At 58.4% G+C, this 22,358-nt stretch overlaps 1 protein-coding gene across 3 annotated transcripts in view; it reads left to right on the top strand.

The window, feature by feature from the left end:
- Positions 1 to 290: 290 nt before the first annotated feature.
- Nfic (nuclear factor I C) overlaps positions 291 to 22,358 on the top strand; it is a 34,881-nt gene continuing 12,813 nt past the window's right edge. For 2 of the 3 annotated variants that reach the window (XM_021173578.2, XM_021173576.2), the window contains exons 1-3: positions 3,973 to 4,075; positions 10,488 to 11,019; positions 21,589 to 21,660. In XM_021173578.2, the coding sequence (XP_021029237.1) occupies positions 4,046 to 4,075; positions 10,488 to 11,019; positions 21,589 to 21,660 (634 nt within the window). In that variant the 5' untranslated portion in view covers positions 3,973 to 4,045. Of the gene's footprint in view, positions 384 to 3,972; positions 4,076 to 10,487; positions 11,020 to 21,588; positions 21,661 to 22,358 lie in introns of those variants that run through there. The other variant, XM_021173577.2, reaches the window with a different exon arrangement.

The following is a 22,358-nucleotide window of genomic DNA, read 5'->3' as shown; positions in this document are numbered from 1 at the left end:
GGCCGGAGCAGAGCCTGCAGCGTGGCACCTGTCACTCCGGTCGTGCGGACTCCACTCCACGGCCTGGAGGCTCTTGTCTGGCGCGTTGTGCCGTGCGCGACCCGGTGTCGCCTGCACGCGTGTCCGCGACCGCAAGTGTGCACGAGCACGCGCGCGCCCGCAGACGGCGGACTCGCCGCTGGGGATGCAAGCGCGGACACCGGAGCAGCGGCAGCCTCGGTCTGCAGCCGAGGACCGGCCGGAGCGCGGGCTGGGGGGGGAGAGGCGGCGGGGGGCGGGCCGGGGGAGGGTCCGCGGGCGGGGCGGTCGGCTCCCCACGCGCCTCCCCACGCGCCTCCCCACGCGCCTCCCCGCCGGCCGTCGCCTCGCCGCACAGCGCCATGGTACGTCTCCGCCCCCGCTCCCACTCCGCGCGGGGGACTTTCCCGGGGCGCCGCGCGTGGGGTCTGTGGGGAGCTGCGGTTTCTGGGAAGATGGAGGGAGGGAGGGAGGGATGATCGCAGTCCTCCCTCCCTCATCCCTCCCTCGGGGGCGGAGCCGGGCCGGGCTCGCTGGGACCCCGAGTGCGCGAGGGTCCCCGGTGTGGACAGTGGGGTGTGCGGGGCGGGGCTCCCGTGCTCCCCCACCCCGTCTCCGCCGTTCCCCCCTCCCCGTCCCCACCCGCGTCGGGGGGGGGGGAACTCAGCGGCGGCGCGCGCAGCTTAGCGGAAAATGGCCGCTGCGCCCGGTCGCCCCGCCCACCGCCGCCGTCCGCAGCCCCGGGGACCGCACTCGAGAGGTTGCAGCCGCGGGCCAGGCCCACGCACGCGCCAACTCGGCGGCTGCGGGTGCGCGTGCGCGTGCCCGTGAGGAAGCTCTGCCCCGGGACCGGGCCGCTGCCACCGCCGCCGCCGCGTCCCTGTCTGCTCCGGAGGGGAATCCCCGCGCGAGTTTAGTTTTTTATATCATCTTCTAAATATAGACCGGCAAGGCCGAGCCGGCAGCCGCTGATTTTGCTTTGACCTCTCACCCCGTTGGAGGTGTTTGGAGAAGGGGAGCACAGGGGGAGCCGCAGGACACCCCAACTCCCAGTGCTCGGGCCGCTGCAGTACACAGGCGGGAACGCGGCGTCCGCACAGACAGGCCCCGCCGCACAGCGACACCCCCCCCCCCGCACGAGCTGTCACTAGCCCCAAGGGACAGCCCTCCTGCAGCCACACACCTCGGGGTCCCCTCCCAGAGCCAGTTTCTCCCCCCTGCAACATGAGAAGGGCCTCCCTTCGGACTCCTTAGCCATGCCACCACTCTGCCTGCGTGACCCCTGTGCGGCTTGCAGTGTTGGCTCCCTCGGTAGTGACACCCGGAGGGTGGGTGGAGTGGGGTCAGAGACTGAACCACTCCAGGAACTTTAGTCCGGCCTCAAAAGTTTGTTTAGGGGGAGCTGGGGGCGTGGCTTGAGGCGGAGCCCCACAAGAATCCCCAGTGAGTGGATTGGGGGCGTGGCCACTGGTCTAGCCTGCAGAAGGACCTGGGTTTGGCCCAGGAGCAGGTTAATGCTATGGAAATAGACGTTAGTCATAGCCACGCCCATTACCTCAGTTGTCTCTGAAGGGTCCTAGCTCAACTCCCAACCGCTGCTCTACAGCCCAGGAATAGCCACCATACAAGTCACGTAGTCAGTCGTTTATAAAGCTGCCTGTTCCCAGCCCTCAGGAGGTGTGTTGGGAGGAGAGAGGATGAGGAATTCAAGGCTAGCCTGAGCTACATGTGACCATGGCTGGAGCAAACCTACAGAAAAAGAAAGTGAAACGCTGAGTTCTCAGGCAGGGTCTGCAGCTGTGCATCTTAAGCAGGGATGACTGTGCCCTGGGGACAGTTGTGAGTTGTCACTGCCAGTGTGGAGCAGTTGGAAACCAGTGTCTGAGACATCTTGTCCCAAACCCTGCTGGGTTAATGACAGCAATTTCTGCCTGGATGGACCTTGGAGACAGCCCCAGGTCGCCCCCCCTTTTTTCCTGGCTGTACATGATTTTAGGTTGTCCCTGGCTGAGGCTAGGGGCTGGGTTGCCCTGTGCTGGACCCAGTTGGTGGAAGTTTGTGTTGGTGGCCATGTCTCTCCCTTAGTGCAGTAGTGTTAGGGACAGTTCCAGAGGCAACTGTGGTAAGAATAACAACAGCAAGATGTCTTTATTTTTAGATAGCATCTCTCTCTGTAGACTAGGTTTGCCCACAGAGATCCACCTGCCTCTGCCCCCTAAGCACTGGGGTTAAAGTCATGCACCATCATGCCTGGCTTTAATTTGTATATTTAGATTTATTTCTGTTTATGTTGTTATTTATATCTGTGTGCCCCACATGTGGGGGTGTCGGGGTCCCACGAGCTGGAGTCACAGACCGTTGTGAGCTGCCATGTGGGTGGTGCTGGGAACCGAACCTGGGTTCCTCTGCTAGAGCAGCTGGGACTGAAACTGCTGGGCTGTCTCTCCAGCACCCTGACTTTTTATTTTTTTAACAAATGGGTCATATGCTGCTGAGGTACAAGTCTAGTGTCCTCCTGAGCCTCCCGATGCACCCTTGGCACATGGTCACCTCGGTGCTGGTGTCTGCTTGCATCTCCACAACCCAGAACATTAGACATCCACGGGGAAACTGAGGTTCAGCAAGAACAACGTTTATTGGCTGGGACAGAGCCACACATGCACACTATGCATGCATTGAACCTACTGTGTGCTGTCCCTAGTATAGGGAGGTGATCAGTATGGGCTCATGTAGCCCAGGCTGGCCTTTGGCTTCTGTTCCTCCTGCCTCTTCATCCCTGCTGGGATGACAGGTGTGGGCCCTGGTGTCCTGGACATCCCAAGGGTGCACATCCAATCTGCCAGGTGGTTTGGTCAGTATCTGTGGGTACTCCTAATAGTGTCACCCACAAGCATCTCCTGGGGTATGGACCAGGTGGCCCGTGTGCCAGGCAGGCACCTGGGACCTGACACCCCAACCAGTCAGTGGTTTCCTTCTCTGGGCCTTGGCTTCACTGGAATTGCAGTGATAACGGATTAAAGCATCTTAGTGCCCTGTAGCACCCCCCCCCAGCCCTCAAATCCCACCCCTGCTTTGCAGAGCCCACATCCCATGTCCTTGGGTCCCTGGGAGAGAAATAACTGAAAAAGGTCTAGACTTGTGAGTGGACACTGGTTGCCCGGGTGGGGGTGTGCAGGCTTCTTCAGAGCTGCCTTCAGAACGGTGATCTCCAGCTGGGCAAGGCCCAGCATACCTGTCTTCCCAGGAGGATCTGGAGTTCAAGGTCATCTTTAGCTACATAGTGAGTTCAAGGCCAACCTGGGCAACATGAGACTCTGGCTCAAAAATAGTAATAATTAAAAGAAAGGAAGGAAGGGAAGAAAAGAAAAGAAAAATGAAGTTAGTTGGAGTGAGATTTCCCTGTGCCTCAGATTCCCCAAATATGAAATGGGCAGCCTGGACACTGATCTAAACTTGGGGACCTGGTTGGCCTGGATCGCTCCAATCTGCTCTTTATCACACAGTAGTGTCAGAGCCTGGCCTGGCCTGGAGTCCTTCATGGCACCCTTCCCAGGGACCCCATACCTGCTGCCAGACCATTTATTGGCCTTTTAAGGGAAAGCCTCCCACCCTGGTCCCCCACTTCCCTTTGAGGGAACAGGTAGGGAGGGCAGATGGAGTTTGGGGTACAGCTGGGGACAGAGGCAGGCTGCTGCAGGGACTCTGGTAGGACATGGGGGGCAGCTAGGGGCTCAGCCCCATCTCGTGGACCTGATCACTGCGACCTCCTCTTACAAATGGATAGCTCTAGAGGGAGGGGACTCGGGGGTCCGCGTGTAGAGACATAGTTTGTTTGTTTGTTTGTTTGTTTGCTGTCGGCGATTTCTTTGAAAGTTGGATGCGGGCGGCAGGGAGGGAGCGGGGGCGGGCGAGAGGCGGCGCGGGGCGGGGAGGACGGCGGAGGGAGGAGCGGGAGGGCGGCTGCAAAAATGACTCAGTAAGTTCGGCGGCCGCTCGGCCTCTGCGCCTCCGGTGCCAGCGCCCCGGGATGTATTCCTCCCCGCTCTGCCTGACCCAGGTACGCACCCCGCTCCCGGCCTGGCCCCGGCCCGCACCCTGGCTCCACCTGGAACCGCATTCTTGCAGTCTGGAACCTCCCCTCCGCAGCGGGGGTGGGAAAAAAAAAGCGCGCGCGTCCTCCCTACCCACCCTCTTCCAGGCCAGGGTGTTCCTGGCATGGACCTGGGGTGCGGGCAACTCTTGAGATTGGGGATTCCATCCTCGTTAAGCTTGGTTGCACACTTGGAACCCCATTTTCTGGGCCCCCACTTTGATCTAAATCGGCTGTTTTTGGAACTCTCTCTTGTCTTGGCTGGATTGGGGGGGGGTGGCGTCCTCCCCACAGCCCTCACCCTTTGCACCCAGGAAGTCTGGGTCCCCTCCAGATGGAGAAGAGAGTAGGTGTCCGCAGGAAGCTCCCCACCCGCTCGTAGAACGCTCCCCACCCGCCCGTAGGATTGATCTTGGGGTTCCCTGCTGCACTGTGGGTCTCCCTAGCTGTGCGGTAAAGGGACCCCTAGACTATTTGTTCGCGAGTTCTTGGTTTCCCAGGTGGCCGCCCCCCCCCCTCCAGCTGGCAGTGTCCCCCTCCATTTCAGGCCCACGTGTGCGCGCGAAGGGGGAGGGGCGCGCGAAGTTGGCGCGCGGGGGGAGGGGCAGTCTTGCGGGTGTCCATCGCGGGTCTCCCCCCCCTTCCCTGGCTCAGCTCCCCCCAGCTCCGCATTGATTCTTGAATTATTGAGCCGAGCAAGCGCTGCCAGGCGGCTGGCGGGAGGAGCAGAGGCCAGGGCTGGAGGAGGAGGAGGAGGAGGAGGAGGAGGAGACGGCGGCGGCGGCAGGGGACTGGCGGACACTGCGGGCTGCGGACTAGGTGGCCAGTCCAGCACCTGCCCTGCTGTGCCCCTCTGGCTGGGTTCCAGCATCTGAGGGAGAGTGGGGAGGGGTGCATCCATCCCTCCAGGGGACCCCCCTTCAAGGAGCCCCCCCAGCTGTGTCTGCCCCCTGGAATCATAAGCCTGTCTTTTCCAACTCCACAGCCTTCTGTGTCTTTTTTTTTTTTTTTTTTTTTTTTTTTTTTTTGCTGTGTGTCTGCCTCAGTTTCCCCCTGAAAGAGAGTGAGACATAGTGGTCTCCAGACTGTATTGGTTCTGGGAATTGCAGTTGTCTGATGTCCTGAGGAGAACTTTGTGAGGGCCATGGTTGTTTTTGCCAGGGAAGACCCAGGTAGCCCATCTCAGGGACAGGATCCTGGGGTCCTCCACTCCTGTGGGTCCCTCCAGCTTGGTAAGAGGTGCAGTTCTGTGATCCTCGGGGGAGACCCTCATACTGAGGGAACCCCAGCCTGCCCTACCCAGGGTTCCCTGGTGACCTTGGATAAATGCCTGCTCCTCTGCAGGCCTCAGTTTCTACTTCAAGTGAGATTTGAGGAGTGGGTCACTCCACAGCCCAGGGCAGGTGTTGCTCAGTTGCTGCCAGAGCACTGTCGTTGGGATGTAATTGCTGGGTGACCCCAGGGAGACTGGAGTCTCTGTGCTGACTACTGGTGGCTGAGAGGTCTGAGGCAGACGTGGCCGGCTGGAAGGCAGCCTGGGCACGTGGAATTCCCCGTCCTGGCCTTCTGGAGGCCTCCATCCAGGCTGCTGCTGGGAGCTGGGGGTGGGGGCAACCCCAGTGCTGGCTCCAGCCCTGAGGACTTACAGTATGGCCTTGGCCTCAGTTTCCCCCATAGGAGGGTGTGGGTCAATCTGGCAGGGAGGACTGGGGGTGGGGCAGAGGATCTGATGAGAGCAGAGAGGGCAGAGGCACCACAAGATGGAGGAGACCCCAGACTGCCCTGAGTTTGGGGTTCTCCCACCCGTGATCTCCCACTCACCCCCTCCTACCCTGAGGGAGTCCCCATGGGATCTCAAGAGTCCCCTGAATTCCAAGTGTGGTCTCTCCAGCTCCACACAAGCCCAGGCTGGGCAGAAGGACCCCAGGAGCAATGCTGCAGCCCCCATCCTCTCGGCCCTGCCACTGTCACTCATGGTGTCTGCCTTGACCTGTCTCTCTGTCTCTGTCTCTCTGTCTCTCTTCACCCATCCCTCCCAAATCGGCTAATTTTACAGCCAGGGTTCAGACTGAAATAACTCCTTTGCTGATCCAACCGGATCCTACCGGGAGCCTGGCCCGGGGTGGGGTTGGCCCTGATGTCAGTGTCCATGCCAGGGCACCAGGTGCCCAAGAGGATTCTGGGAGCCCCGTGGGTCCCCTGTGCCGTCTGTCACTCTGGGTGGTGACTCAGGCCCCTTTTCACTTTTACTCTCTGGAGGAAGTAGCCGTTACTTCCATGAATCCCAAGCTGAGGTGTCCCCTCCCCCTCCCCCTTCCTCCTTCCCGCCCTCCCGCCCCATGTTAGTTATTCCGGGTTTGGGGCCAAATCCCTGTTGGCTGAGGTTGAGGATTCCCTGGGCCTGAGCTGAGGCCACCTCCCTCCTCCATTCATTCCTCCTCATAACTTTGTGTCTCGCTGCTTCCATCCTGGCAGTGGGGAAACTGAGGCAGTGCAGGGTGTGTGACGTTTGGGGTCTCCTTCCAGAGGGGGATGGGATCAGAGAGGGTGAGAAGTGTCCCAAGGCAGCACAGCATGGGCTTGGTCCTCAGTGTGTCCATGAGTGGGTTCACAGTGATAGCCCTGTCCCCATCCCCTCCACCCCCTCCTCTCTGCAGAAAAGGTGCCTCTGCCAGGGCTGAGGCCTGTAAATCAGGGCGCTGGATTCTGGCGAGTCAGCTTTCTGGCCTCTCCCGCCACAGCCTCTGCTCCCTCTCCGGCTCTTCCTGCCTGCGGAGCGGCCGCCCTGCATCAGACACAGGAGCCTCCCGCCTCCTTCCTGTCCCCCTCCTTCAGGCTGGGTAGTCCCCCCTCCCCAGTGCACAGGGACCCACTGCCCCTGGGCATGCACGCTCACCCCACCCCTACCCTAGGTATGCTTAGATACTCAGAAATGGGAGTCCAGAACCTCAGTGACTGCCTCAGCTCTTGCTGGGGGCATATTTTTTATTTGCTGGACATAGGGTGTGGCACACAGTAGGAGCTCAGAAAATGCCACCAGATACAGGTGGTGGCACACAGTGGGCGTTCCATGAATGTTTGGTGGTAAATGCCCACTGATATAAGGTGTGGGGAGGCCAGGGTGGTATGCCCTTCAGATACCCACAGATGCCACACTCATTGTCCAGAGCTGGGTATACAGTTGATGCCCAATAAATGCTGCTGCTGTGGCCAGTGGTTTAGCTCATAGGCATTTCCCAGCTTTTCTTCATCCTGTTGCCTAAGTGATGCAGACTTGAAGTGGGGAACAGTGGTGACCCCCAAACACCTGGGCACATGTGAAGGTCAGACGTCACCCACAGGTGTCCTTAGTCAGGATCAGTCTTACCCTGAGCCTCTCACAGGAGGCTGAGATTTAAACTCAGGCCCCCTGGTGCCTTCCCCAACCTCACCTCCTGCCCTGATTTTGACTCTGAGCAGCTCCTGAAGCTGCTGGGTGCATGATAAGTTCAGATACATGCATGGGATGACTTGGAAGGTCACCGGCAGTCGGGTGGTGGTGGCCCACACTTTGATCCCAGCCTTCAGGGGGCAGAGGCAGGAAGATTTCTGAGTTTGAAGCCAGCCTGGTCTATAGAGTGAGTTCCAGGACAGCCAGGTCCAAACAGAGAGACCCTGTCTATAAATAAATAAATAAATAAATAAATCCACCAGGCAAGGTGGAACACACTTGTAACTTTAGTACTTAAGAATCTGAGGGGGCTGGAGAGATGGCTCAGTGGGTAAGAGCACTGACTGCTCTTCCGAAGGTCCTGAGTTCAAATCCCAGCAACCACATGGTGGCTCACAACCATCCGTAATGACATCTGACGCCCTCTACTGGTGTGTCTGAAGACAGCTACAGTGTACTTATGTATAGTAATGAATAAATAAATAAATAAATAAGGAACCATCATGTGCACTTAAAAAAAAAAAAGAATCTGAGTCAGGAGGATTATCATGAGTTTGTAACCCTGTCTCTCTTTCTCATCTGTGACCAAGGACTGAGCGGAGGATCCACAGGGAGTTAGGGGAGTATAGGCTAGGGGTGTACTCTTCCCGTGTGCCCCTTGCGCCCTCTGCTCCTGCCCCAGGACCTTTGCACCAGCTGTTCCAGGCTGGCAGAAAGTAAGTGCTCAGTAAATTCAGGGAATGAACCCCTCCCTGGCCGAGGTCAGGGCTCTCCACAGATGCTAGCTAAGTTCTGAGCTTTTGTAGGGGGCATTGTCACTATCCTAGGCACCTGTACCCTTCACCAGCCACATGGGAAAGGGTTTGAGATTAGAGCTTTGAAGGATGCCTCAGAGTTTGGGAGTAGACAAGCAGATTCTCAGAACTGCGCAGTCACTTTTGTAAGGAAGACTGTAGGTTTGGGGAGTGCAGTTGACAGCTCAGAGGGAGGGAAGGACTAGGAGTGGCCCAGCAAGGACTATGCCAGAGGCCCAACTATGGGAAAGGCCTGCTTACCAGCTCCCCATTTCCATGAGGACTCCCCAGTGTTGATCCTTGACTGGACAAGGCTGTATGAAGGAGGGGTACTGGAGACTGGGCATCTAGGAGTGTGTAGGAGTTCGGGGGTTGTCAGCCCCATACCAGTCTTGGCCCTCTCCTTTGTTGGACTGGTGATGAGGTCCTGGCTGTGGCTGAACCTGTGGGACAGAGAGGGACTGCCTGACCAGAAGAGCCCAGGGAGCATGGCCAGCAAGTCTGTGACCCGGTTACTTAGTGTTTACCTTCCTGGCCAGTGAGGGCCATCAGTGACGTGGGCACATCCACCATGGCCTCCCCGAGGGGGTGGAACCTAGAGAGCGGTGACAAGTGGGGCTCAGAGGGGGAATGTACTTAGAGTGAATTTAGAGACAGGACTCTGGGATGCCAGCACCCATCCCTCACTGACTGCCATCCTATACTGCACTTACAGATGTATCCCCCTGGCAGGGGACCCTCCAACCACCCTGTTGCCCCAGCCCGGCTGAGGGCTGTGTGTACCTGGACAGGTTCCTTCCTGTCTCTGATCTCACGTGTCACTTACCATCCAGACCCAAGAAGAGCCCTGCTTCTGTCCCCAGGCTAGCCCAGTCTTACCATCTCCTCAGCCTCAGCAGGCATCAGGAGCACCCTCCCCCCCAGGTTCAGGCCAGCCACAGCTGTTCCAGTGAGTCACACTTCAGAGGACATTGGCCTGGGGACGGGGTGGCCTGGGCCTGGCCTCTTCCAGCTCACAGGCTATTTTCAGAGGTTTGGTAATAGGTGGCATTTGGTGTCCTGGCTCTGGAGTTTAGGGAACCTGGATCCCAGAGCGGGCAGATGCTACCTGGGGGTTCCTCAATGAGCCTGGGGATCCGAGGAAGACCCCAACTTGGGAAAGGAACAGGATAGCAACCAGTGATGTAGCGCCTCAGGGCCCTGTGGGGACCTTGGGTATCTCTGCAAAGCCTTGGCCTCTGTTTCCCCATCAAGCCATGGGTAGTGGAGCTCTGGGGTTGCTCCCTGCTGGTCCCTGAGCAGCCAATCCATGGGGAATGTATGACTCCTGTCCCAAACTCCTGAGCCCCAGCAGAAGCAGAAACTATATTGTTTTCCCTTAAATTCCTGGCACTTTGCAACTGGGAATCAACCCTGGTGTTCTCAAGATGACCCCTCCCTAAAGGGGAGGTCACCTCATGTTACTCCCAGGCCCTAGGGGGAGTCCAAGGGCTGCCCACCCTGCTGCCTCCACTCAGGCCTGAGGCTTGTGCATGTTTTGAGTGCCACTGTTTGCTTGGCCCTGCCATCTGTGATTGGGGAGCCTGTAGCTGGCAGTTGGGACCTCAGGGGGCAGCTGCCACATGGGGCTGATGCACTGTCCCCTCTGTCGATAAAACTTTATTATAAGTCAGCTGCACTGTCGCTTTTCCCTGAGCCCAGGCTAAGGTGTCACCAACACATCCATAGTGGGCAGTTCTGCTCTGGAATGCTGCTTGTGGGCAACCTCTCTGGACAGTCCCTGTTCTTAGAACCTCAGTCTTTTCATCAGGGACATGGGGATCGTCAAGGTCCTCAGATTGCTCTGCCAGGCCCTGGGAGTCCTGGTGGGCTCTCCAGGGCTTCATTTCCTCCCCATCTGTGGTAGGTCTATCCTTGTGGTAGGCCTTGGTTTCCCCATCTGTGTGGAACACTCTGGGCCCCAGTTTCCCTGCCTAGGCAGTGGGTCTGTGTTCACCTAGGTCTCAGTTTCCTTATGTGGGCAACACAGGCCTGAGTTCACAGGGCCTTAGTTTGCCCATATGGGCAATGGGTCTCTGCTGATCTAGGCCTCAGTTTCCCTGCCTGAGCAGTAGGTCTTGCTGGCCTAAGCCTCAGTTTGCCTGCTTCTCCACAGGATGAGTTCCACCCGTTCATCGAGGCGCTGCTGCCGCATGTGCGCGCCTTCGCCTACACCTGGTTCAACCTGCAGGCGCGCAAGCGCAAGTACTTCAAGAAGCACGAGAAGCGCATGTCCAAGGACGAGGAGCGCGCGGTGAAGGATGAGCTGCTGGGCGAAAAGGCCGAAGTGAAGCAGAAGTGGGCGTCGCGGCTGCTGGCCAAGCTGCGCAAGGACATCCGGCCCGAGTGCCGTGAAGACTTCGTACTGGCTGTGACTGGCAAGAAGGCGCCGGGCTGTGTGCTGTCCAACCCGGACCAGAAGGGCAAGATGCGGCGCATCGACTGCCTGCGCCAGGCCGACAAAGTGTGGCGTCTGGACCTGGTCATGGTCATCCTGTTCAAGGGCATCCCACTAGAGAGCACAGATGGTGAGCGGCTGGTGAAGGCGGCTGCCTGTGCGCACCCGGTGCTGTGTGTGCAGCCACACCATATCGGTGTGGCCGTCAAGGAGCTGGACCTGTACCTGGCCTACTTCGTGCGGGAGCGCGGTGAGTGTGGGATGGGTGGGGCATAGAGAGGTCAGGGCCATGGTCAAAGGCCAGACCCTGTACAAGGAGGGGGTGTGGCCAGGGGAGGGACCATGGACAGGGGTAGGACCCTGGATAGGGTCATCGTCAGGAGCTGGGTCATGGTCAGGGGTGAGACCATGGACAGGGGAGGGACTGTGGTCAAATGGCAAGACTGTGGTCATGGGCAGGCTGTGGTCAGAGTCATGGGCAGGGGCAGGGCCACGGACAGGGGCAGGACTATGGACTGGAGAGGGGTCGCAGACAGGGTCATAGTCAGAAACAGGATATTGTCGGCTGCAAGGTAATAGTTAGGGTCATAGTCAAGACCTATGCGATGTCTGTGGTTGGGGAGGGATCAGTGTTGGGCCATGGTCAGGGTCAAGGGTGGGATCATGTTCAGAGCCATGGTGAGGTTCAGGATCGTCATCAGGGGCATCATAATGGTGGTCATGGATACAGTCAGAGGCTAAGCTGCGGTCAACTCACAGGATCTGGGCCTTGGTGGTGGTGAGGGGTGAGACCATGGTCAAGGTCAGGGTTGGGTGCACAGTCAAGGGTCAGGCCATAGTCACCATCTGGTGCCATGGGCTAGGGCAAGGCCTTGGGGGTGCAGGGCCAGGACTGGGTGACTATGGGAGGCACAATCAGGATCAGCATCCATGAATATCTGTCCTACTTCCAAGCAGAACCCAGTGAGCAGTGCTCTGTCAGACCTGGGAGAAGTAGGCAGATGACAAGTGTGTGAAGCAAGCACAGAAAGGAGCGGCCATTCATCAAAGAGCTAGCCTCCACCTGACCAGACCCTGTGTCACCTGAGGAGTGTGGATTAGTGGGCATGGTGTCCATGGACCTAAGGCAGGGGAAGAATAGCCTATGACCAAGACCCTAAGCAGGGCCTGACTTGGAGCTGGATGGGAGTGGCCAGATGGGGCGTGGCCATTCCAGTCTACTTTGTACAGAATGAGCTAGAGGTTATGGGATGGGACAGCCATGGCTCTGCCCACTTCTAATCCTAGCTGAGTTGGGGCCCCCCAAGTAGGCTTCAGGGTAGGTGAGAGCCTTAATGAGACCCCGAACTGCTGTGGGGTAGTCCGGCAGAACTTGGAGGCAGAGGCAGGGGAACTGCTGTGAGGTGAGAGTAGCTCACGCTCTTCCTGAGGCTTTAGAAGCCACCCATGTACCCAGTACCCACATTGCTGGCGTAGGTCACTAGTGGCCTGAGAGCCAGTCTACATGGCAGAGAGGACAGCGTGGGCCGGGTAGGCTGCTCCTGGCTAGGTGGATCATGTCTTCTCTATGCCTCAGATTCCAGCCCTGTCTGCTGGTGGCCACAGTGGCACAGTCAAGCCAACCAGGGTCTCTCCCAGCTCTGACCTTGAGTCTGACTGCCTTTGACCTCAGCCTCGCTCAGCCCCGCCCCCACCTCCCATCAGCTCCCAGCTGTGTGGGTCAGAGGTCACAGATGCGGTGACAGGATGCGGGAGTGGGGGTGGAAGCTGGGGGGGGGCGGGTCCCTGGCTTATTGGCATTCAGATCCTGGTCTGGTTTCTCCGTCTCTCCCCTGCCTCCTTGGAGCTGAGCTGATAAAAATTTCAAAGGAACTTTCTGCTGTGTCAGCACAATTTCCCTATGTCTCTCCTCCCCAACCCTCCTCTGCCTAGCCTCTGCAAAGCCTCCCAGACACCTTCCCAGGGGTCACCCTGCTCAGCCCGCTGGGTCTCTGGAAGGTCGGGAGAGCCCAGGTCTGCCAGTCTGGCATCCCATGGCTCTGTTGCTAGTTGGCTGTGTGACCCGGGCAGGTCAGTCTTTGTCTCTGTGCCTCATTTTCTTATCTATAGTATAGGACGTTCACAAATAGGCACCCTGAAGATGCCAGGAATCCTGAGAGGGGGAAAGTGGGGGAAGGGAAGAGGGAGGGGAAGAGAAGAGAAGAGAAATGGGGACCAAGATGCAGCAGGCACAGGCCATGCCAGAGCCACCATCACTGTCACAGACTTTGCCCACTGTGTCCCATTTTCCCAGAATGCTTTTCCCCTGAGAAGATCTCCTGACCATACTCCAGAACCCTGATTCCCAGCTCCGTTCTCTTCCATCAGACACTTTCTTTTGAATGCCTTAGGTTGCTGTGTAGCTGAGCTTGGGTCTTCTGCACTGAGATCTCAGGCGTGTGCCACCATGCCCTGCCTTAGCAACTCTTTTGGAGTCTGGGCAGTGGCCAGCAATGCAGAAGCCAGTTTGACAGAGGAGAAGACAGAGGGTCAAAGAGGAGACCTGCCCTCTCTGGGATGTCACAGCCAAGAGAAAGCTAAGGCTTGCCAGGGCCACCAAAGCCCCCCCTCACGTACCTGAAGTGGAGAGGTCAGCCTAACCACCTCTGTGCTCCCCTGCTAGGTCTGAGAGACCCAGCCCCTAGCCCTGGCCCCCAAGTCTGGTCCTCAGGCCTGACCCGGCTCGGTCTGAGCCAGCAGTTATCGGTTCGATGGAGGGCACAGTCTCTTGTCCCCCTTCTGCCCCATGGGTTCCCAGCCCCCTGCCCCCACTACCTGTGATGTTAACACTGGGGTGGCAGAGCTAGGGTTGACCTCCTGTGAGGCACAAAAGTCAGTGCTGGGGGTCTGACATGAGACTTGGAACGATGGGGATAATGGTTTAAATGGGGGCGGGCACTCCAGCGGGTCCTAGGTTCTGTCCCCAGAACTGCAGATGCTGCCTGTCATCACAGCACTTGGGAGTTCAGAGCCAGCCCATACTACATTACTGAGTTCAAAGCTGACCTTGTCTCAAAGGAAGAAGTGGGTGGGGGAGCAGTGGAAGTAGTGAGGAGCCCAAGAAAGACAGGGAAGGCCTGCCTGGCAGGGTCAGCCAGGGCAAATGTCCTGGGATCACAGAAGCTCAGAACACAGACCAGGGAGGAGCCTGCGGGGAGCACTGAGGTGCGGGAGAGTTAGTGGGGAGGAGGCTGGTGGGGAGGAGGCCAGCAGCGGGAGGAATGGAGTCAGGCTCCCCGACTTGGCCTGCTTTCTGGAAGGAGTCTGGGAACGCTGGGCCGCGGGAGAGGCGGCTGCCAGCCCGCCCTGCCCTCCCCCACCCCCCGCCCCGCTGGCAGCCTGCGAAACCCGAAGCGCGGGCAGGCGCCATGCCAGGGGGGAGGGGTGCCAGGTCCGCCCAGGCCGGCAGCTGCCAGCCCAGATGGTGCCCATGTGCTGGTCATGGCCGGACTCGCTTCCCGCCAACAGCCACGGGGATGGGGTGGCTGCCATGGCAGGATCCAGAGCTGGAGTGTGAGCGTGCGAGTGCTAGAGGGAAGCTCCATACTGCCCCTGTCGGTGCTGGGATAGCAGGAGGCCGGTTGGGGCTCCATACCCAAGGGGCTTGAAGGACTCGCCCCTTCCTCAAGGGAGAACCCCCTAGACCGGGCTCCACCCTGCCCATGCCTCCGGCCCTTCATTGGGGGAATCTAGGCGGGGCTCCACTCCTGACCACATCCCAGCAACTCACAGGGGTGGGGTGGGGGTGGATTCTGGGCGGAGCTACATCCTCACCACGCCCCCCAGACCCCTCACTGTGGAGTTCTGGACAGGGCTATGTCATGACCACGCCCCCATCTCCTCAGTGTGTGGGTTCTGGGTGGGGCTCTACCCCTGACCACACCCCCGGCTAATCATTGGGGGATTAGAGGCGGGGCTCCACCCTGATTCAAACCCTCCCCAGTGGACTGGGTTCTGGACGGGGGTGGGGGCTCCACACTGACCATGCCCCAGTCTCAATGCTTCATCTTCAGGGAAGGAGTCACCCCCTTTTTTCCAGCCTCACGTTCATCTATGAGCTGGGATCCCTTAGCTGAGTCCCTAAGTAACAGATTGAAACTCCTGGGAAAAAAAAATCAACATACAACCCCCCTTTCAATCTATGATGTTAGGACTAGCTCGGGCTACAGAGCGAGAACCTGCTTCAAAAACACCAGACTCACTGTGTAGCCCAAGCTGGCCCACTTCCTTGTAGATTCTCAGACCTTGCAGTCCCCAGAAGGGAGCGAGGGCCCATCTTCCGCTCAACATCCCTGAGCCTGTTTCCTCAGCAGGAAAGGTCTGGTGGTGTCTTTAGTGGCTGCAGAGATAGGTGGGCATCCATAGCACCACTTGGTGACACCGTGGTCCTGGGCAAGTGGCTTGCTTACTTTAGGCTGCGCCAGGGTCCAGGCCTGCAAGGGGCATGGGGAGGGGACGAGGTTTGAATGGGACTAGTAAGGGCTAGGGCATCATGGGAGCTTGTAGCTCCACCCTGCAGGCTGCATAGCCCCAGAAAGGTATCAAATACCATCATTCCTATAGCAACAAGTGTGTTCAGAGTGTGGGAGATGGGGGTCACCCTAGGGCGCCCATGTTCTGGGGCTCAGCAGTGGACGATATCCCCCTGCACCTGTGTGCACCACAGTTGGTGCCCTGGCTCTACGCCTGGGACTGGCTGGGAGCAGCTCAGGACATCTCCGTTCCCTCAGACAACAGCCCGACTGCCCTTCCCGCTGCGTGGGCCTGAAGTCACAAGTGGGTGGGACTTTGCTGTGGGATGATGGACAGGACTCTTGGAGGCATGGGGTATCCTGACCAGTCAGGGAATCTGAGGCCCAGAGAATGAGCCAATGCCCTTTCATCTGGCCTTGTTTGGGTTTCAAGACAGGGTCTTAATGTGGCCCAGGCTAGACTCAAACATGCTGCTTAGCTGAGGATGCCTCAGACTCCTCATTCTCCTGCCTCAAGACCCTACTGGGTTCTTGGGACAAGGTCTCAGGTCGTAGGGACTCATATCAGTCCCCCTGCCTCAGCTTCCTAAGCAGAGGGAGAACTGGGGAGAAGCTTTCCAGAAGCCCATCTTGGGGCTGGGAACTTGCAAGCCCTAGGTTCTAGGATAGGTTCTGTTATGCCTCTGCTGAAGGAAGGCCTGAGGCAGGGGGTCACCTTCCTGTGCTGCTGAGTGTCTACACTGCCTGATATGACACATTTATGTCACTGAGCCCTGAGAACTGAGGTTGGGCCCAGAGAAGCTCATCAGAATTCGAACCCATGCCCGAGACCTGAATTGTTTGGGAAGCCCTTCACCCCTTGGGCCTAAAGGACTTTCCTGTGGGGAGCAAAAAAGTCAACTGATTCAAGGAATAAGTTTGGGGCTTGGGGTCAGAAGAAGGGGTGCACAGAGGCAGGTGGGGTTCCTTCATGTCTGACTCCAGGTGTCTGTCAGTCTCCTAACACACACCCACCAGTCCTTCAGGCCTGGGCCTGTCCCACCCCTTCCCCCACCCACCCAGAACTGAATGGGCCCCTTGTTCCAGGCCACACCCTCCCCTGGGGTCACTCTGGGACAGACTCAAGTCTCAGACAGCCTTAAAGGGCCCGCCTCAGGACAGAAGCCCAGAGGCTCAATGGACCCACTCCCAACCCCAGACACATGGGGTTCCTGGGGTAGAGGAAGGTGGAGCCAAGTTCTGTGCAGTAATAGGGCTCCTGCTGTTTCTGGTTGCACAGGCAGGCTGAGGCCTCCCTTCCTGTTTTGCCTCAGTTTACCCTGTAGGAAGCAGCCTTGCCCCTTTTTCACAGAGAACTAGATGAAATATTAAAACGGCCTCCTCTTTGGAATTAAGAGCCAAGGCCTAAAACAAACGTCACTAGTTATATGGCCACAAGGGTTGCATTTATTGAGTGCCTACTGCATAATAGGCCCTAAGACAGGTGCAGCAGAGTGCACAGGAGGGAGTGTGTTCAGGAGCATCATTGTGCCCTCCCCGCACTGTGGTCAGCACTGTGCAGCCTCGGGCTGCGAGCTCCCTCTCTCTGGGACTCAGTTTCCCGTTCTGAGTAATGGGAAAGGACCTAGATTCTGTGCTAGGTTTGAAACTGGTCATTTTTCTTGGCTGCTGCAGAGATTGCAAGAATTTGGGGGGGTGGGGGAAGCAGGGCTTACCCAGGTGGGAACCGATGGCAGGAGTCAGGGGGAGGGCGGGAAGCAGGTGAGAGTCAATGGGGTCCCTTGGTGGGAGCCAGTGGGAGGGGTGAATACCAGCTGTGGCAGCTGCTGACCGGGCTGGGGTGCTGGGGGGCCTGCAGTGTTCGTACTGGTCCCCGCCGGATGGAGCCGCCCGTTCCAGGCTTCCTTATGTAACTGGGTTATGCAAGGACAACGGCCCAATTACATAAGGAGGAGCCGGCCGTGTGGGGGAGGGGCTTAAAGGGGCCGCGTCCCTGGACTGCACCCCCTAGCCCTCCTCCAGCAGTCTACCCACTCCAGTGACAAGGTCAGACATCCCAATCTGTAAGAGGCGGCAACCTCACCAGTCAGCCTATGGGGGGGCGGTGGGTTGTGATGTATGAAGGGGTTGGGAATGGACTCAGGCCAACCAAGCCAGTGTGCAGCAAGCAACTATTAAGCACCTACTGTGTGCAAGGCGCCGCTCCCAGCCCGGTTGACCCAACCAAGAGTGACAGAGAAAAGCCTAATAAGGGTGGAGCACGTGGGAGGCAGAGACTGCGATCAGGGTGTGGAGGTGACTGCGTACAAGCACTGAGACCTGAGTTCAAATACTGGTTCCCGGCAAAGGCCAGCCTGGGGGAGCTCAAGGCAAGGTGGACCCCTGTGGGTGGCCTCTAACCTCCATGTGAGGGGGTTTCAGGCTCATCACTGTCCCCCATAACCCACCTCATGCCTGTTTCACTCAAGAGCTATGATGGAGAAAGCTGGCGAGGAGGAAAGAGCACAGCAGGGGTCCGGAAGGGGAGGGCCTAGACTGGGAAGGAGGGACCCACTCAGTGCTCACAGGCGCCCCATGGTGGCTGCTGTGGAGGGGGACTGGGTGGGAGTGGGGTGAGCCTTAGCCAACCCTGCCCTTCCTCAGTTTCCCCATCTGTACATTAGAAGAGACACTCGAGTGCCACAGGACCAGCATACAGCTGGTACCAACTTGGTGCTTACCTGCCCGGAAGCCAGAGGATAAGGAGGATTCACACTTGAACCCAGGACACACCTGGCAGACCATGGGGGAGGGGCCGAGCTCCGGGCTTGGTTCGCACTAATTGGCCCCTGAGCTAAATGAAGCCACATCTCAGCAGCTCTGATAGCTGGGGAAACTAAGGCCCAAGGAAAACCACAAAGGGTCTCAGAAAAGGAATCATTCAGAATTACCAGCTGTGGCCCCCAACCACCACCAGCTCCCACTGACCCCAGGGTAAGCCAGCCCAACTGCACGTCTGCATTGACCTGGACTGAAGAGTCCTCTCTCCCCACGAGAGGGGATTGGGGCCGTGGTCAAGGGTGGAGCTCCGTCTATAATCCTCCAGTGAGGGGCTGGGGCACGGTTTAGCAAACTCCTAGTCACTCATCCAGGCCCCACTCGAGTCCTCTCAGACATGAGACCAGGGTAGGTGGGGCTTCTCTGGGCCCACCTCTTTCCATCCTGTCACTCTTCGTGGTTTCCCGTGAATCCAACCTTCCACCAGGTTTCCTAGCCCTGTAGTGTTTGTAGAAGGTCTGTTCCAAGTCCAACCCATAATGCAGCAGTGAGCACTGAGCGCCCTCCATGGAAGAGGGTGAATGGATCCGTGCGATGGTGTCTTCTTCCTCCAGCATGGGAAACCATGGACGGGGAGGGTCACCCTGAGTCTGTAACTGGTTCCAAGATGGCCCAGCTGGCCCGGAGCCACCCAGCACAGAGCCTGTCCTTCCCCACCTCCCAGCCCAGGCTGCTAGCCTCTCATCTCACGTGCCTTGAGGACATGACAGGAAAGGGGAGGCGGGAGGACCCCTGAGATCCCCCTGCATGGCTTTGGATGCCCTGGGACTTTGGCCTGGCTGTCCCCTTTGCAGCCACAGATGGATTCCTGGGACTGGCCAAGAAAGCGGGGGGGGGGGGGGGGGGGCCGGGAAGCCAACACTCTGCTGAGTGTAAACACAGGTTATTTTCAGCTCTTCCCGCTGGCGGGTGACACATTTGACTTTGGAAAGGACCAGGGTCTGCCTGGTATTTTTAACCTCCACTCTCAAAGCCCAGGAGCCACCCGGGTGACAGGGACTTGGTGTCACTGCCAGGTCAAGGGTGGCCATGGCCACCTGGCCTCATCCCCCACCCGGACCACCTGGCCCCATGCCCCAGCTTGGTGCCTTCTGCTTATGCCCAGAGGCTGCTGAGCAGGCCACCATCCCTGGACAGGGATCCCTTTCCTGCCACGCCACCCCCCCACACACACTTGGGGAGGTATTGGCACTGTGTTCCCACTTGTACCAGCTGGCCCTCCCCAGCCACAAAATGGCCGCCCAGGCCACGGCAGCATCTGGAACCCCGAGGAAATGGCTGCCCAGTTAGTGATGTCACTGGCCATGTGGCCTGTCCACCAGCCCTGCGCCTCGATGTGTCTCCCCAGCCATAGCACAGAGTAACCAGACCTGGACATCCCCTCGGGGCCCCTAGGCTCGGCCACCAGCCAGAGCATGGGCCATGGGGAGGTTGGGTGAGATTGTCGGTGGCCAGGAGGACCCCTGGGAAGACTTGGCCAGCAAAATGAGTTGGCTCTGGCCCAGGCCTGCTGTAGCTGGAAAGCACCAGCCAGATGGGGAGTTCAGCCCCGCCTCTGCATACCCAGGGCTCCCCGCATGTCTGCTGTGTCCATCTGTTTGGCCCCACTTTTATTTATGCAACAGTGGATTGGCGGGAGTTTTAAGCACTGTCAAGTGCTCTTCCTGAAGGCACACAGCACAGCCAGGCTGACGTTAGCTTCTGGGGGTGGGTCAAGGGTGACCGTTTGTGTCACTATCTGCCTGTGCCGTCCTCAGGAAAGGCCACCTCCAGTCCAGCCGTCATGCTGTGTCTCCTGCAGATTTGTTGGGAAGAAATCCACGATTAGGAACCCCGTGGCATTTGGTTGTGGGTTCCTGGGACAAGGCGTCGGATGTGTGGGGAATGAACAGAGCACATTCTTATGCCAGACTCGCAGAGACAGAGGCACAGGGTGGGTCAGGGGATCAGGGTCCCTAGCAGGTTGGAACTCAACCAGATGTGTGTGGGAGGAGGAAGGGGATTTCCAAGCTTCCTGATCCTGCGCCGTGGCATGCTGGGAAAAAGGGAGCACCTTACAAAGGTCCCTGGACAGGATGGAGCTTGTGCTCCAGCAGCTGGCAGGAGCAGTCGGGCTGCAGGGAGGAGGGACGCAGGCTGGACAAAGGATTCCCTCCCCAGTGATGAGCTGCAATGGCCTCCTTCCTACTCCCAGATGTGTAGTGCTCCATGCATCGAGTTAACCCCTTCCTTCCTGCATCTTGAGTGCAGATCTGAGTCCCTATCTTTAGACCTTTAGTGACCCACGAAGGAATGGGGTGCATGGTAACATGGCCATCCCTAACATACCTGCCATGGCCAGGCCCATCAGTGTCACATGATGGCCCTGGAGGCCCTGAGAAATGACAGTCGAGTCACAGCTGTGGAAGATAAGCTGCTCTGGAGTCCCCATATGTCCCTCACTGCTGGCCACTCTCATATTCCCTCACAGACCCTGGTCACCTGTGTCCTTCCCACTAGAGTCCCCAGCTACTGGGGAAGGACAGGGCAGTGGCCGCAGTGCCCACATCCTGTTGGGGAGGTGAAACCGTGGGCTGCACATGAGCAGAGTGGACTGGGAAAGCGAGGGAGCCAGCTCAGTCAGGAAGCCACACCTGCCAGCCAGAGCCACCTAGTCTTATTGGGGTGTGGTCAGGGGAGGAGTTGTGCATGGGAGGAGGATCAGGGAGGAGGGTCAGTGTGGATAGTGCTTTCCCAGCATGCATGTGACTGTGGTTCACTTTCAAAATTTTAGGAGAGATTCTATGAATGAACCCCTGACCCCTGGGCCCCACTTACTATGGTGACCTTGGGATTTAGGGTCAGTGAGTTTTTAGTGAGCATTTCCCCTGTATCTGAGGCCACATGCTGGAGCACAGGAGCTGGGACCTTCCCACATGCCTGCAGCCAGGCAATCCTGCTAATCCTTTGTGCCCCTGCTAGGGGAAACTGAGGCCCAGGGTCAGGCTGTATCCCTCCCTCCTCCTTCCTCCTCCACTCACTCACTGTCCAACACACACACACACACACACCACACCACAGCAGGGTGTCTGCCAGGGAGGGAATTATTTTTACATAAAACAGAGGGAAGAGTGCAGGAGGGGGAGCCAGAGTGACCCTTGACACTGAGCCTGGAGGCTCCTTAGGTCCCTCTCCAGAAGCCCCACAACCACATGTACCACCCCAGCACTGAAGGTGGGGAGGGCAAGCAGGAGTTTGGAGCCAACCTGTACAACATGAGGCCCTTCCTCAAGATAGAAGCATGGGATGGGGGCGGGGGGAAGTCAGGGAGGAAAGCGTCCCAGAGGCCTCGAGGATCTCTATTGTCTTCAGCCTCCCCCTCTCCCCCATAATATAGGCAGACAGCTGATGTCCAGAGGAGTCACTTACCAAAGGCCACACAGCACAGATATGGCAGAACTAGGATCAGACGTCCCTGTAGTGTCACTAATTGTCCCCTCCTCTCTTGGCAGATGCGGAGCAGAGCAGCAGCCCCCGGACAGGTGTGGGCTCAGACCAGGAGGACAGCAAGCCCATAACGCTGGGTGAGTCTGCCAGAGCTGAGGCAGGAGGATTAGGATTTAAAAGGGTAGCCTGAACTAAATAGTGGGAGTGTCGAAGCAGTGGGGGGGGGGGGGGGGGGGAAGAGGCATGGCCAGGGTGGAGCCCTGCCTAGAATACCCCAGTTAGGGGGCGTGGTCAGGGTGGAGCCCCCCCAGTGAGGGGCGGGAGGGGTCCTGTTTCCTGGGGGGTGGGGGGCTTTGCTCACATCTCTCTGGTGATTGGACAGCAGTTTCCTTACATCATGGGCCTTTGCTGCAAACACAGGTTTTTCGAGGGAGGGGAGGGAAGAGCAGAGAAGTGCATGAAGCCATTTACTGGGCTTGGAAGGGAGAGACACAGCCCTGAGCCCTGCAGCCCGGCTGTGCCAGGAGGCTAGTGACCCCGGCTATGACCCTGGGTCCTCCTGGGCCTCTTCCTGCCTCCTCCCTTTCAACCAGACTGAAAGAAGGTGGGGCCCCAAGGGAGGATCCCAGTGCTCAGGACTCCCTTGCCTCTGGACATGGGCCTGGTGGGCGCTGTACAAACAGGAAATCCCCCCCTTCCGCAATCCATTTGGGTCAGCAGGAAACGGGCGGGACACTTCCATTGGGCACAGCAGGGCCACCCCAACCACAAGGGCGGTGCTCAGTGCATGTGGACGGTGCTGCCCCCTGGGGGCCGGTCCCACTGCTGCTCTGCC

The sequence above is a fragment of the Mus caroli genome, chromosome 10, assembly GCF_900094665.2.
Source record: "Mus caroli chromosome 10, CAROLI_EIJ_v1.1, whole genome shotgun sequence".
Taxonomy (NCBI): domain Eukaryota; kingdom Metazoa; phylum Chordata; class Mammalia; order Rodentia; family Muridae; genus Mus; species Mus caroli.
This window is presented reverse-complemented; position numbering and strand designations above follow the sequence as displayed.